The sequence below is a fragment of the Pteronotus mesoamericanus genome, unplaced genomic scaffold (genome assembly GCF_021234165.1).
Source record: "Pteronotus mesoamericanus isolate MK-2021 breed Mesoamerican mustached bat unplaced genomic scaffold, CSHL_Meso_final scaffold_36, whole genome shotgun sequence".
NCBI lineage: Eukaryota > Metazoa > Chordata > Mammalia > Chiroptera > Mormoopidae > Pteronotus > Pteronotus mesoamericanus.
The window spans coordinates 6,066,996-6,079,551 of NW_026555313.1; the positions used below are offsets into that span (position 1 = coordinate 6,066,996).

The 12,556-nt window shown below is 35.4% G+C and overlaps 1 protein-coding gene across 2 annotated transcripts in view; it reads right to left on the reverse strand.

Annotated features, from left to right (window-relative positions):
- Positions 1-1,906: 1,906 nt before the first annotated feature.
- The window catches only part of PGR (progesterone receptor), a 79,659-nt gene continuing 69,009 nt past the window's right edge, over positions 1,907-12,556 (reverse strand). For both annotated transcript variants that reach the window (XM_054592537.1, XM_054592536.1), the window contains 3 exons: positions 11,631-11,761; positions 5,267-5,424; positions 1,907-2,062 (listed from right to left, as the gene is read on the reverse strand). In XM_054592537.1, coding sequence (XP_054448512.1) covers positions 1,907-2,062; positions 5,267-5,424; positions 11,631-11,761 — 445 coding nt within the window. The remainder of the gene's footprint in view (positions 2,063-5,266; positions 5,425-11,630; positions 11,762-12,556) is intronic.

Here is a 12,556-nt window from a genome sequence, read left to right on the forward strand (position 1 = left end):
TTTGCATATGATCTATTATATTTGCTACACAGACCTAATGAACCCAAGTCAATGGTCCTATCTGGAGCTTGTTTTAATACCCATATCAAATACCTTATGAGAATTCACTATTTATAGATACTTATAGCTAATTCTTTCCTTCTTTCTTTTTTATAAACTGAAAAACAAATATTGTTAAGAAATAATTATGGTAACTATGCCAATTATTTTTTAATCAGATGAAACCACTTTATCCTCTTTTGGGGGGGGGTCACACTAGTATTCATTAAAATTATTCTGTTATTGTCCTTTGATAAACTGCAAGTATTTATCAGTTGAAGGGAATGGGTGATTAAAAATCCATTTAGAAATCAAACTTCAGTAAGTGTTTAATGTATTGTTTTCAAGGTTACTTTGAATTTCTTATTAATAGCTATGTGTTAATTTGCATAAGATGGTATTTTCCCTTGTAAGGTACTAAATTTAAAAAAATTTAGAAAAAGAATTGAGCCTACTAGTTTCTCTAAGCTGTTAAAAATTATATATGTATCATATATATAATCTATAATAGGCACATACATATGCCTAATATTAGTATAAATTACTTCATCTAGAATAACAACGATCAGTTTCAATTGAATATTACCAGTGCTATGAACTTGGTTTCATACATATATTTCATATATATTTAAATATATATATCCTTTAAAAAAATAGATTTCTAGTAACTCACTTCAGGAGAGAACTCATGTGTGTCTTCTAAAAGAATATTTTCATTTCATATGAATTGTGTGTTTTCTAGTTATTGTAATCGGTTGCATTACTTTCAGGTTGTATCTATCTAGTATTCCCTGAAGTATCTCTTAGAATTAGATCAAAGGCACTCAAAAAGTTTCAATCTGTGGTTAATCTATTATGCTTTGCTGAGTAGAAAAGAGAATAATACTTCTCTCTTTTTTTCCCTTCCCGCCCTCCCTTTTTAACTTCTTTGATTTGAGAAGATGTTAATAAGAAACTCTGACCAAAGGAACATTTTGCAGAAAAGATAGTATTACATCAGTGTTAAAAGTGAGGAAATTGAGAATCAGTAAAGTTAAGTGACTTTCCACATGCCCCAAACAAGGAGAAGAATTAGGCCACTGACTCTTCTGAATCCCTATTTCGATTCATATTACCTTATCAAAGGACAACTCTCAAAATGTTAGTAAAAAACTACAAAACCCACAATACTGTTGTCATCATGATATGGCTCTACTAAGTAACTTCTTTAGAGATTTATGTTTCCAGTGTGGGAAACAGTCTTATATATAGGCTACATTTCCCAGTTTGAGGAACATCAATTTATTTGAAAATTTTAAACTCTTTTTTCTCTATTTTTTTTTTTTGCATTTAGGAACTCTTGCAAATGTGATAAAGGTTATAAATTTCCTTCTAACAAAAATGTATATACATTCATGTAGACAAAATTTTGCATACCATTTTAAAAGTCCATTTTTGTTAAAGTAACTGAGGAAATAAAGGGAGTTGCTTTGAAGGAACATATATAATAGCTTTAAAGTATTACATGTAAGATTTTTTTCTCTCTAATTCAGTTTTCTTAGATGCAAAAGTTTAAAATCTTCACCTAAATGGTACAAAATAATATGGATAAGATTAAGTTTACTTTAACCATCCATTTCAGTACTTTTTCATTCTTGTAAATTCTTAAAGAAAATATGGGTCCACAAAAACACTTAAAAATTCTAATTATACTGTCTAAAGGAAAACAATTAAAATCTCAGAATTTTCTCTGAAATTTATACAGTATGATATGATATGAATGTAAGGCTTTGAGGAGAGCATTGCAAGAACTGGAGACCTCATAATCCTAACCCAAACACAAACAGACATACCACAAAATTTAATTTTTTAAAGGTAAAAATGGCATTCACTTTTTATGAAAGAGAAGGTGTTTCACCATCCCTGCCAAGATTTTGGGTAATTGTGCAGCAATAACTTCAGACATCATTTCTGGAAATTCAACGCTCAGGGCCCGGGCCTGGATGAATGTATTCAAGCAGTACAGGTGAAGTTGTTTGACAAGCTGTTGGTTTAACAAACACATAAGACACATGTAAGAAAAGTAATAAATTCATAAACTATTCAGGTATGGCAACTTATTTTTCTAACAACATAAATACTTTCAAAGATGTTTTCTTCTTACCAAAATGAAAATAACTCACTCCACTGCCAAGAATATATAATGGAAGTAATTCATAATCCCAAAGGATAATGAGTCTGAACATTTGGGTGTGTTTCTTTCAAGTTTTTTCTTTGTATACATGTATACAGACATACCTGGGTCTGTGTGTGTGGGGGGGGGGGTGTGTGTGTGTGTGCAATGCTTATATATTTTCAAAAATGCTAAAGTCTATTTGTTAATACAGCTTTTTTATATCACATTGTATTGACTCTTCCTATACCAATAAAAACCCAACATAATTCATTTTAATCTAATTTTTATTTCTGTCAGTGTAATTCATGTACATATTTTAAAAGTCAAATAATACTGAAAAATTTATAACAAACAAAACAACAGCAACAAACTATGTGCCAAGAAACTGGACAATCTGGCAGAAATGAAGAAATTCTTAGAAACTTATAAACTACCAACACTAGATCAGGAAGATATAGAAAATCTGAAAAGACCAATTACTAATAATCACATTGAATCAGCTATTAAAAATCCCTCAATTAAGAAAAGCCCAGGGTTAGATGGCTTCACTGGTGAATTTTGCCAAACACTCAAAGAAGGATTAACAGCAATACTTCTTAAACACTTTAAAAAAATCGAAGGGGAGGGAAGACGGCAAAGCCCCGAATAGCCAAAGAAATTCCAAGAAAGAAAACAAAGCAGGAGGAGAATGAAGATGGTGGAGGAGTGAGCAGAAGTCACACTGTCCTCCTCCCAGGACCAACCTGGAATTGCAACTAAATTGTGGAGAAATTGTTGTTGTTGTGGGACGAACAGCAATAGTGAGAGAGGAGCCTTTCAGCCTTGGACAGACAGAGGAATCAGCTTTAGCACAACCTAACTGGTAAGCAGTGCAGTAGAGACTTGAGAAGGCAGGCACGGCGCCCACGGGTGGTAGCACAAGAAGGATATTGAAATGGTTAATTGGATCCCCCTGAAAAGAGTGGGGTCCAAACCAGAAGCTGGGATCTCCAAACTACAGCACCAGAGCCCAAAAAGTACACAGATAATAGCCAGCTGTGAAAAGTGGCAGAGTTGCTCTCTGCCAGAGACAGGTGGCTGGAGACACCTTTTTAAAGGGCCAACACAAAAATTTGTAGTGGCAGCCATTTACCCTGGGTTCCGGCAAAGGCGGGGACAGAGAGGAGGTGCCTGAGGAGAGATTGGGGAAGGAGGCTTTGGAGAGAGAACTGAGAGAGTAGTCGGCCGTGCTGACTCATCCCCCATGTGGCAGCAACCATCTTGCTCAGGCAGATCATGCCCCCTGAGCATCAGCAGCATCAGAGGACCCAAGAGCCTCACCCTAAGAAGGCTCTGCCTAAGCCCAGTAGTGCTAAAACCTGATGGCTGAGTACAGAGTGGCAGCCACAGATAGAAGATCCCTGGCTAACAGGGGCGCAGAGTGGTCTAGAGACCCTTGAGGAAAGGCTGGAGATGGAGGCTTTGGGGAGAGAGTAGCTGGAGGGATTCTGTTGCTGACTCCTCCCCCATATGGCAGCAGCCATCTGGCTCAGACAGACCATTCCCTTGAGCAGCAGCATATGAGAGGACCCAATAACCCCACTCCCAGGAGGGACAGGAGGGACACTGCCCCCTCCTCCATGGTGTCTCTAAGCCGGCCTGCTGAGTGTAGAGTGATTAGATTAACAGCTGAAGGAGACAGCCACAGACAGTAGATTCCTGGAAGTCTCGAACACACTGCCTAAGGTCAGACAGGGTCAATATCTGACAGCATCAGAGGCAGGTCCAGAAAGAAAAAAAGAAAATGGCGGTCTCTTACTATAGAAGTTCACCCTACAAAGTCAGAAAATCAAGACAGATCAACTTAAGAAGCAGAAACAAAAAAGAAGAGTCTCACAAATAATGGGAAGGCAAAGAAATACCCCCCAGTCGAAAGGAAAGGAGGAATCCCCAGAAAGAGAACTAAATGAAACAGAGGCAAGTAAGCTATCAGATACTGAGTTCCAAACAACAGTTCTAAGGAAGTTCAATGAGCTCAGTGAGCTCAGAATTAGAAAGAAATTACAGGGAAACTATGAGGAACTTTCTGCAAACTATATCAGCATGAAAAATATATATCTTAAATATTTGTGTAATAACTTATTAAGATAAATTCTAGAAAGCAGAAATTTGACAAGCATGCAAATTTAAAGTTTTGCTCTATACTGCCAGATTGTTCATTAGTATTGTGTAGGGATTCAGTTTGAGTCACTCAAGATGTGCCTCTATAATATGTGGAACATTTTGAGCTAAAGGCAACTGAGACCTTGCATATTCAAGAGAATCTTCTGCCTTCCTAACCCTAACTACCTAGAAGAATTTAAATCAAGAACTCATCAGATATAACTTTTCTGACCTACCTATATGGCAAGGAAAACTACTATTTACTGAACACCTGCTCTTCTTACTGTCACTTAATTACCTTCCTTCCCGCTAAAGCCCCAAGGCACCTTACCTCATCCTTGGCTCAGAATGCCATGCATATCTCATTTTAACTTTCAGTCTCTGAATATCTCATGTATGCGGTGCCTCAGACATGTGTGTGGGTTCCTATATGTACATATATAATTAAATTTAGTTATTTTCTCTTGTTACTCTGTCTCATGTATATTTAATTATTAGACCAGCCAAAAGAACCATGAAGGGTAGATGAAAGTTTCTTTATCCTCAACTGTATTTAACTTACATTTCCATCCAAAATGCTGAGAGTTATTTTCCACATCTATACTTTTGCTTTTATATATAAATTATGTCTAATTTCAGGCAAAAATATTTTAGAATATATTCAGGGAAATGTATCACAATTCCTATCAACCATTAGATTACCCTCAAATTATACAAATACTAGTAAAAGAATATTTCAGTGGTTATGTCAAAAATGAAAAAAGCAAAATATTAATTCTGAGCAATATGATGCAAATACTGTTTTATAATATAACTACAAATATATGCTTGAGGAAACCATATGTTAATAGTAAAATTTAGATTTATTATTTTAAAAGTTATAGAGATTCAGAAAATAATCATTGATATTCTAGAAAACAAAATACTTACATCATGCAAGTTATCAAGAAACTTTGTAAGTTGGTAGAAACGCTGTGAACTAGCGACAACTCCTTTTTGCCTCAAACCAATTGCCTTGATGAGCTCTCTAATGTAGCTTGATCTCATTTCTTCAAACTGGTTTTGACTTCTTAGTCCTTCCAAAGGAACTGTAAAAAAGACAATTAAAAATGTCAATTATGTTTAAAATGATGATACAAGCAGTTTATAATATAAATTTTTGAACTGTATGATGGTTTTTTTGGATATGTAATTCTATATACAAACATCTTAAACAAGAAATAGTGTTATTGATAGTTTAGGATATAACTTTTTAGTTCTCTTGAAGAATATGGTAAGAACAAGTAGGTAAGATAAAGAACATTTCAGCTTACCTATTTTAGAGCTATGCCAATGTATTATGCATTTAAATTAGAATTTGCTTAAAAGAGCACCTGAGAGTATTCTACAATTTAGTCTCAAATACTTGGCTTCCTTTAGTTTGCAACAGTATGTAACATTGTTTCTTTTCCTTTTAACAAATACTTGGATTTCTCTGTGAAGTCTTGCCTTCTATGGATGAAAAAGGGGTGCTGTAATACTCTATCAGACAGTAATCTTACAGGGTGATCTAATCAGAGTTTCTTCACTGGGAAGATCATATATAGTGAGCACTCCAGACCAGGCCTATAACTTGCTCAGTGAAATGTTTTTAAGCTATTCTTGTATAACTAGGTTAACACACCTTTCAAACTGGAGAAGTAATCCTCTTTTCCAGGCCCCCTGGAAGGAATAACCACCCTCAAGAGAGCACATAATCTTAAATGCCCTGTAATCCACTCCCTGCCTTGCTTTCTTTCCCCTTTATGTAACCTTCCTTACCTTTCCTCCTTAATTCAAAATGCATAAAGGAAACTGCAAACGGTCATTCTCTGGAGCATTTGATATTTGCTTCCTGGCAATTGTCATCAGTTTGGCTCAAATAAACTCTTATACAATTGTCTATAGATTTAGAAACATCTAAATGCTTTTAAAGCTCCAGAAATACCTAACTCTATAGACCATTTCTTTTTGTTTTTTGTTTTCATTTTAACATTGCTTCATTAAATTTTCTAATTCCTTCCTGATATGGAAGAAAACTATTGTTATTTGACTAGTTCCCTTATATCCAGCCACTTGGTTATACTCTATTTTTATTTTATTTTTTATTTATGTTTTAATTCTAAGTTTTCTTGTTACACAATACTATATTCAAATAATATTTTCATTTTCCTCTTTCCAATACAGTCATGTACCACATAATAATGTTTTTGGGAAAGGATAGTAAGAAGCTAGGAAAATTTCTTTGCAAATGGAATAGGGAAAGTGAGACAGATAGCTGAACACAATGGATGAGCAATTTACACCCAGATACAGACTGTCACCACGGTAGAAGGCCCCCAGTGCTCGGCAGGAAGCAAAAATGGAAACACAAGGACCTTACCCCCAAGGTAACCTTTCTTCCTCTGGCCTTTCCTCCCTGGAGATAACATCTAGGCCTCAGTTGTATTTCAGCTCCAGGTCCAGAAAAGCAGCCAAACTAGGTGGGCAACTCCAGAAAGGACTGCAATGACTAAAGACCCCCGGCCCTGCCACTGACTAGTCAGATGAGATCATGACCTTGAAAGGGCCCACCTGGAGAATTGATGACTATTCTATTGAAACTCTCCCCTGAGACCGCCCCTGAGATTCCCACCTGTAAGAAAGAGATACCGTATTTTGGCATGTATAATGTGCACTTTTTTGCCCAAATTTTTGAGGGAAAAAATAAGGATACACATTATACATGGGTAGGACCTGAAATACCTTGTATGTGTTCTTGTGTTTTGTACCATAATATGTTCAAAAATAAATGCTAAAATTCCTTTATAATACAAAAAACAATGATCTAAATATAAGTAAATAAAAATTGAATTAAAAAACTAAAACAAAAGATCAATTCCTGAAAATTTGGGCCAAGATCATGGGTGCGTATTATACACAGCAAAATACAGTAAAAGCCTCAAGACAAAAGACCCAATGTGTAGGTGCTCTCCCTCTGGGGAGGAGCCTATGTCGTTCCCTTTCCTTTTTTCTCCAGCCCCCACTTCCCACTCCATTTTTCACAGGTCCCAGTCTCCTAAACTCTTAGGCAATGGGCAGCTGGTAGCTTGTCCCAGGCCTATCTCCTAAACCCATTCTAAGGCCCCTTTTCTCTGACTTTCCAGTGAGCTAAAGCAGCCCACCCTAGCTCTTCCGTTGCTCATTCTACAATATGCTAAGCCTTTCGTGCCACTCTTGAGGACATACTATTAAATCTGTTACTCACCCACTGTTGTCTCGCTGATCTGTAATTCTTTACTGTGTTAGTGAAAAACTGTGCTCCAGTAATGGTTTTGCCATCAACAGAGGGCATATACAATGGTGGTATAACAACCTTAACCTTGTTGACTCTACTTTTCCTAGTAACCTCTCATAACTGACTCCCCCCACCATCATCTTCTTATGTCTGCAGCTGAAGATGGTATTTAAGGGGGCAGCTTCATCTATTTTGGCAAGTTACTCAGTTTTCCTGGGTCTCTCTCATATGTTCAGGAGTTATATGTGCTATTAAACATTTTTTTCTCCTGTTAATCTGTCATTTATTACAGGGATGTCTCAGCCAAGAAACAAGAAATGTAGAGGGGAAGTTACTTTTCCTCCTCTACAGAGCAGTAGGATATGTCCCATATAGCTTAGGTGTGTTGTAGACTATGCCGTCTCAGTCTTTGTACGTGCACTCTACTATGTTCACACATGGCAAAATCAGTCAATGTCCTTATAAGCAGTGCTTGACTGTACTTGTAGCTCTTATTTCTGCTTCATGTTCAGTACATTGTTCAGAACTCCCAGAACAATATTAAATAATAATAGTGATGACAAAGGCCCCTATTTTCTTGCTGATTTTTATGGGAGTGGCTTTTATTATGTGTTAACTGGTCATTTAGGTATTTACCCCTGAAATCCTGAATTCATATATGCAGATCCTAGGCACAATTTTCTCTTCATAGGGCTAGGTCTCCTATTCCCATTACATTGTTAATTTACCTACATCTTTTTTCTTAGATCTGTTAGGTCCTGTTGTCTGAGATGCCCTGGTTGATTTCTTTTTTTCTTTTTTTCAAGTATTTTTCTGTTCTCTCTTTCTAGATCTTCAACAATTTGGGTGCTGGACTTGCTTCTTGACGCTGATTTTCCACATCTTTTGTGTCCTACTTTTGAGACATTTTTCAACTTTGTCTCCCATTGCTTCTATTAACTTATAAATTCTGCATGTGTATATAATTTTAGTTTCCAAGGGCTCTTTCCTTTTTGTGTGTTATTCCTTTTTCATAGTATCCAATTCTTAATTTCATGGATACAATATATTCTTTTATATTTCTAATGAGAGTTAACTTTTTTATTTTTCTAAAGTTCTTGTCTCCATGTTCCCTGTCTCCTCCAAGTTCTTTTTTTTTTTCCTGTTTTATTTCTGTCTTGGATGTCAAAAGTCCCACAGATGACTTGGCCGTTTATTTACTATCAAGAGTAAAAAAACTAAAAAGCTGATGGATAGTTATATTTGAATGAGAAGTGCTTATAGACTGGGACTGTGAGTTTTAATGTAGGGCAGTCTGAGCTATTTCAAAGAGAAATTCTTGCTATTAACATATTTAGTTATTTTTCTTTCTGCTTAAACAGACTGTGCAAAGAAGAACCTTTCATTCTCCTACCTGGATGATATAAATTTGGAAGGCAATGTTCTGGGAGATAGGTGAAAGAAGTATGCTGTCTCAATATTTGGTATATAATCTTAATATGTTTTCAACAGAGAAACTCTCACCCTCGACAGTACCTGTGATTCACCAATACAGCTTTCCTTGGTTATATCCTCTGCAGGGAATAAATTTACAATCTCTTTCTGAGTTGGAGAGAAACAATTGGCATGCGTGCCCTATACTTGGAAACAGACTTTCAACAGAACTTCTGTTTTTAACTCTACTTTCACTCTCCTTTCAAAAAAACATTGTCACCAACTGAAGAGCATGTCAAAGGTTCAGTGATGCAAATAATGGTGTTTTTTGGATTTTCTTTCTTCTGGCTTAGAATCCAACCTTCTTTTGTATGCTAAATTGGTTCTGCTTGCTGGCTTACAAAATTTTATTGCTTTTGGTTCTTCTCTTACTCCCTTTTCATTTTTATTTTTAAAAATCCCATTACTAATATTTTAGTGTAGTTTTAGGGGGATCAGCAGAAGAATGTGTGTCTTCAACCTGCCATATTTTCCTGGAGAACTGTATTTTAGTTTCTTATGGCAAATGAGAGGCTTAAATTCTTGTGTATCCAGACATCAAACTTTTCCTTTGCCAACTTTCTCATTGTATTTGTTTTTTAAGTGATATTCCTTATTTGAGATTTCAAAATTATTTATATTACTTTTAATTTGTTTTTAACAATATAAGTATTCACATTTAACTAAATTATTTGCTATTTATTTTAGAATATAATTTTAGCTAAATATTGAAATAATTTTCTAAAATACACAACTATTTTTCTAACATATTCATTGATTTAGGATGTTTCTATTATATTATATAAAGTTCTAATACATACTAGGAAGACTTGACTAACAATTCAATTTATCTATTTTTTCACACTTATTAATTATTATAGCTTTCTAATTCCCTAAAATTTTTGAAATGCTTATCTATTTATTCCTTTCCTTTCCTTACCATGGCTCTAGTGATTGTGGAAGCATACGCCAAGGTATAGCCTCCATTTTTCTGGGCACCAGGTGATGACACTGAGCTGAGCTCTCCTGCTGATTTGCATTACACATCTAGTGGGGAAACTAAATACTTACAATTTTTTATTTTGGTTAAGCTACCAAGATTTTAGGCTTCTTTGGTGTGCAGCATAATGTAGAATTAAATACAGAATTATGTTAATGATAACTAATTTGGGAGATATAGGACTGCTATCGGATTCATTACTGTCAAGAATGAAGGGCAGAAGTTAATTGCTGCTGTAATATTAAAATATGCCATTTGGCTGTCTTGGCCAGTCTCATATCAACACCCTTAGTCCACCTTATGCATTCCATTGAATAAGGCTTGAAGGTCTTTACTCCACATAGGGTTTTCAAGAGGGAAATAAGGCTATGGATCCTGAATTGGTCCCTGTCTTTGCAGTGATTTCATGAGGAAAACTTTCTTTTTATGGGTTTAGCTTTTCTGCTTTTCCTCCTGATGTGTAAACCCCATCACCCACCATTTGATATTTGTGCCACTAGAAAGAAGTTCCTACAAAAACATTGCTGCAGAAGACCCTTGGCTCACATTCTACCTAAAATCTTAGCTCTCTGTTGTTCTCTTTCAGATCACTATGAATGAAGGAAGGATCAGTTCAAACATTCAAGGGCTGTACTTACCTGTGCATGGAAAGGATAAAGAAAAGGGTAAAAAAAGGTAAAGCAGTTTTAAAAATTTTCCCACCCAGACTCTTGGGGATCCATTGAGGCAGAGATGCATGTGTTCTTTATGTGCTAAAAAAACACAAACAAAAAACCAACCCCCCCCAAATAATGAAATAAAATGCCCGTACCTTCTGGTGACCAATGCTATGTTTTATAGTACACCATATGTTTTCTTCTGATTATTAAGCTCAGGTGCATTTCCCAGTCTCTCTTGCAGTTAAGGTGGGCCATGGAAAGCATGTAGAAATGACATATGACACTTCCAGGTTTCCCCTCTAAACCTTTTCTCACTCAGTGTTCACCTTCTAGGCAGTTTCAATGGAAAACTCCAAGCTGCTAGGCAAGGATGGAGTACCTGTATGAAATGAGCCTGGGCTGTCTTGCTAACCCACTAGACTATGGCTGTGAGTGATATACTGATATTGTGTTATGCTACTGTTCTCTATCGTTATTTGTTGTAACAGTTAGCTAACCTTACACAGAGAAGAGTTCCATACAAAACTGTGTAGTTTACATAGTAAATCCTTTGTGGGGTGAGGTAGAAGAAGCATAGTTTGTGTTTATGCAATATTAATTAGTTTATAATCACCTAAATGTGTGAACATAAAAAACTCATTTAATTATGTCTCATCTAAAAAATAATGGAACTGGCTGAATTGACAGGTTATTTTTGTACTGTGTGATAGGTAAAATCTGAGAAATATGAGGGAATTTTATTAATGTCTGTAAGAGTATATCATGTTTCTCCTTTGTTGTTATAATAGAAGATTACTACTTCATGTATAATCATATGATCATATAGTTGTTAAGACTTTCCTAAAGAACTAAAAGTTAAGAAAAATATATTAAATTACTTGCACTCACTTGTATTAAGAAGTAGCAATACTTTCATACAGAGGAACTCTTCTTGGCTAATTTGCAGCTTCACAAACTCCTGTGGAATCTGCCACATGGTGAGGCATAACGAATAGAATGAGGATTCCTTCATCCGCTGTCTTCCATCACACACAACACCCACAAGAAAAAGCAACAGGAAAAACACACACACACACACACACAGTATATTAGCCAGTTTATGTAATTTATCCAGAATATGAGATTTAGTAATTACCTTATTTATTATTGAAAATGACTTTTCCTAAAGAAACACAATATTTGGAATCTTAAACATCTAAATTTTTTCACAATATTGAATTTTTGAGCTTAAGAAATTTTAAAGTTAGAAAATGTGTATTAAATACACATTTGCCAATGTTAATATTTTGCTTTTTTATCATCATAGTTTAGAAATATAAGCCAAAGAAGTTGTAGGAGTCAAAAAAAGTGGAGCTAAGGAATGCTCAGAAGATAATGCATTTACTCATTTTATTTCTGTGAAAAAATATATGAAATTTTGAGTGCAATCTAATAGGAGAATGGGTTTACTTCACAGCAACTAGAACATAGAATGTTAAGTATATTCAGTTCAGAGCATTCAGTGAAGAATAGTTACACTGTGAACTGTTCTAGGGGAAATGTATGGTGATTGGGATAGGAACATTAGGAAGAGTTAAATAATTGACAAAGTCAAATACTAATTCTGAAGGTTGAGGGTATTTTTAAAAACTATTTTCTCAACCAGATGCTGTTTCATAATATTCACATTAGTCAAGTGAAGCCAACAGGAATAATAAAGAGAAAACAAGATTTTGACTCAGAAGAGTGAAGATTAATCCTGACTGTTACTTGGATTCTTTGGTATGTTATGCAATTTTCTCTGAACCTCAGTTTCCTGAGCTGTACAATGAAGG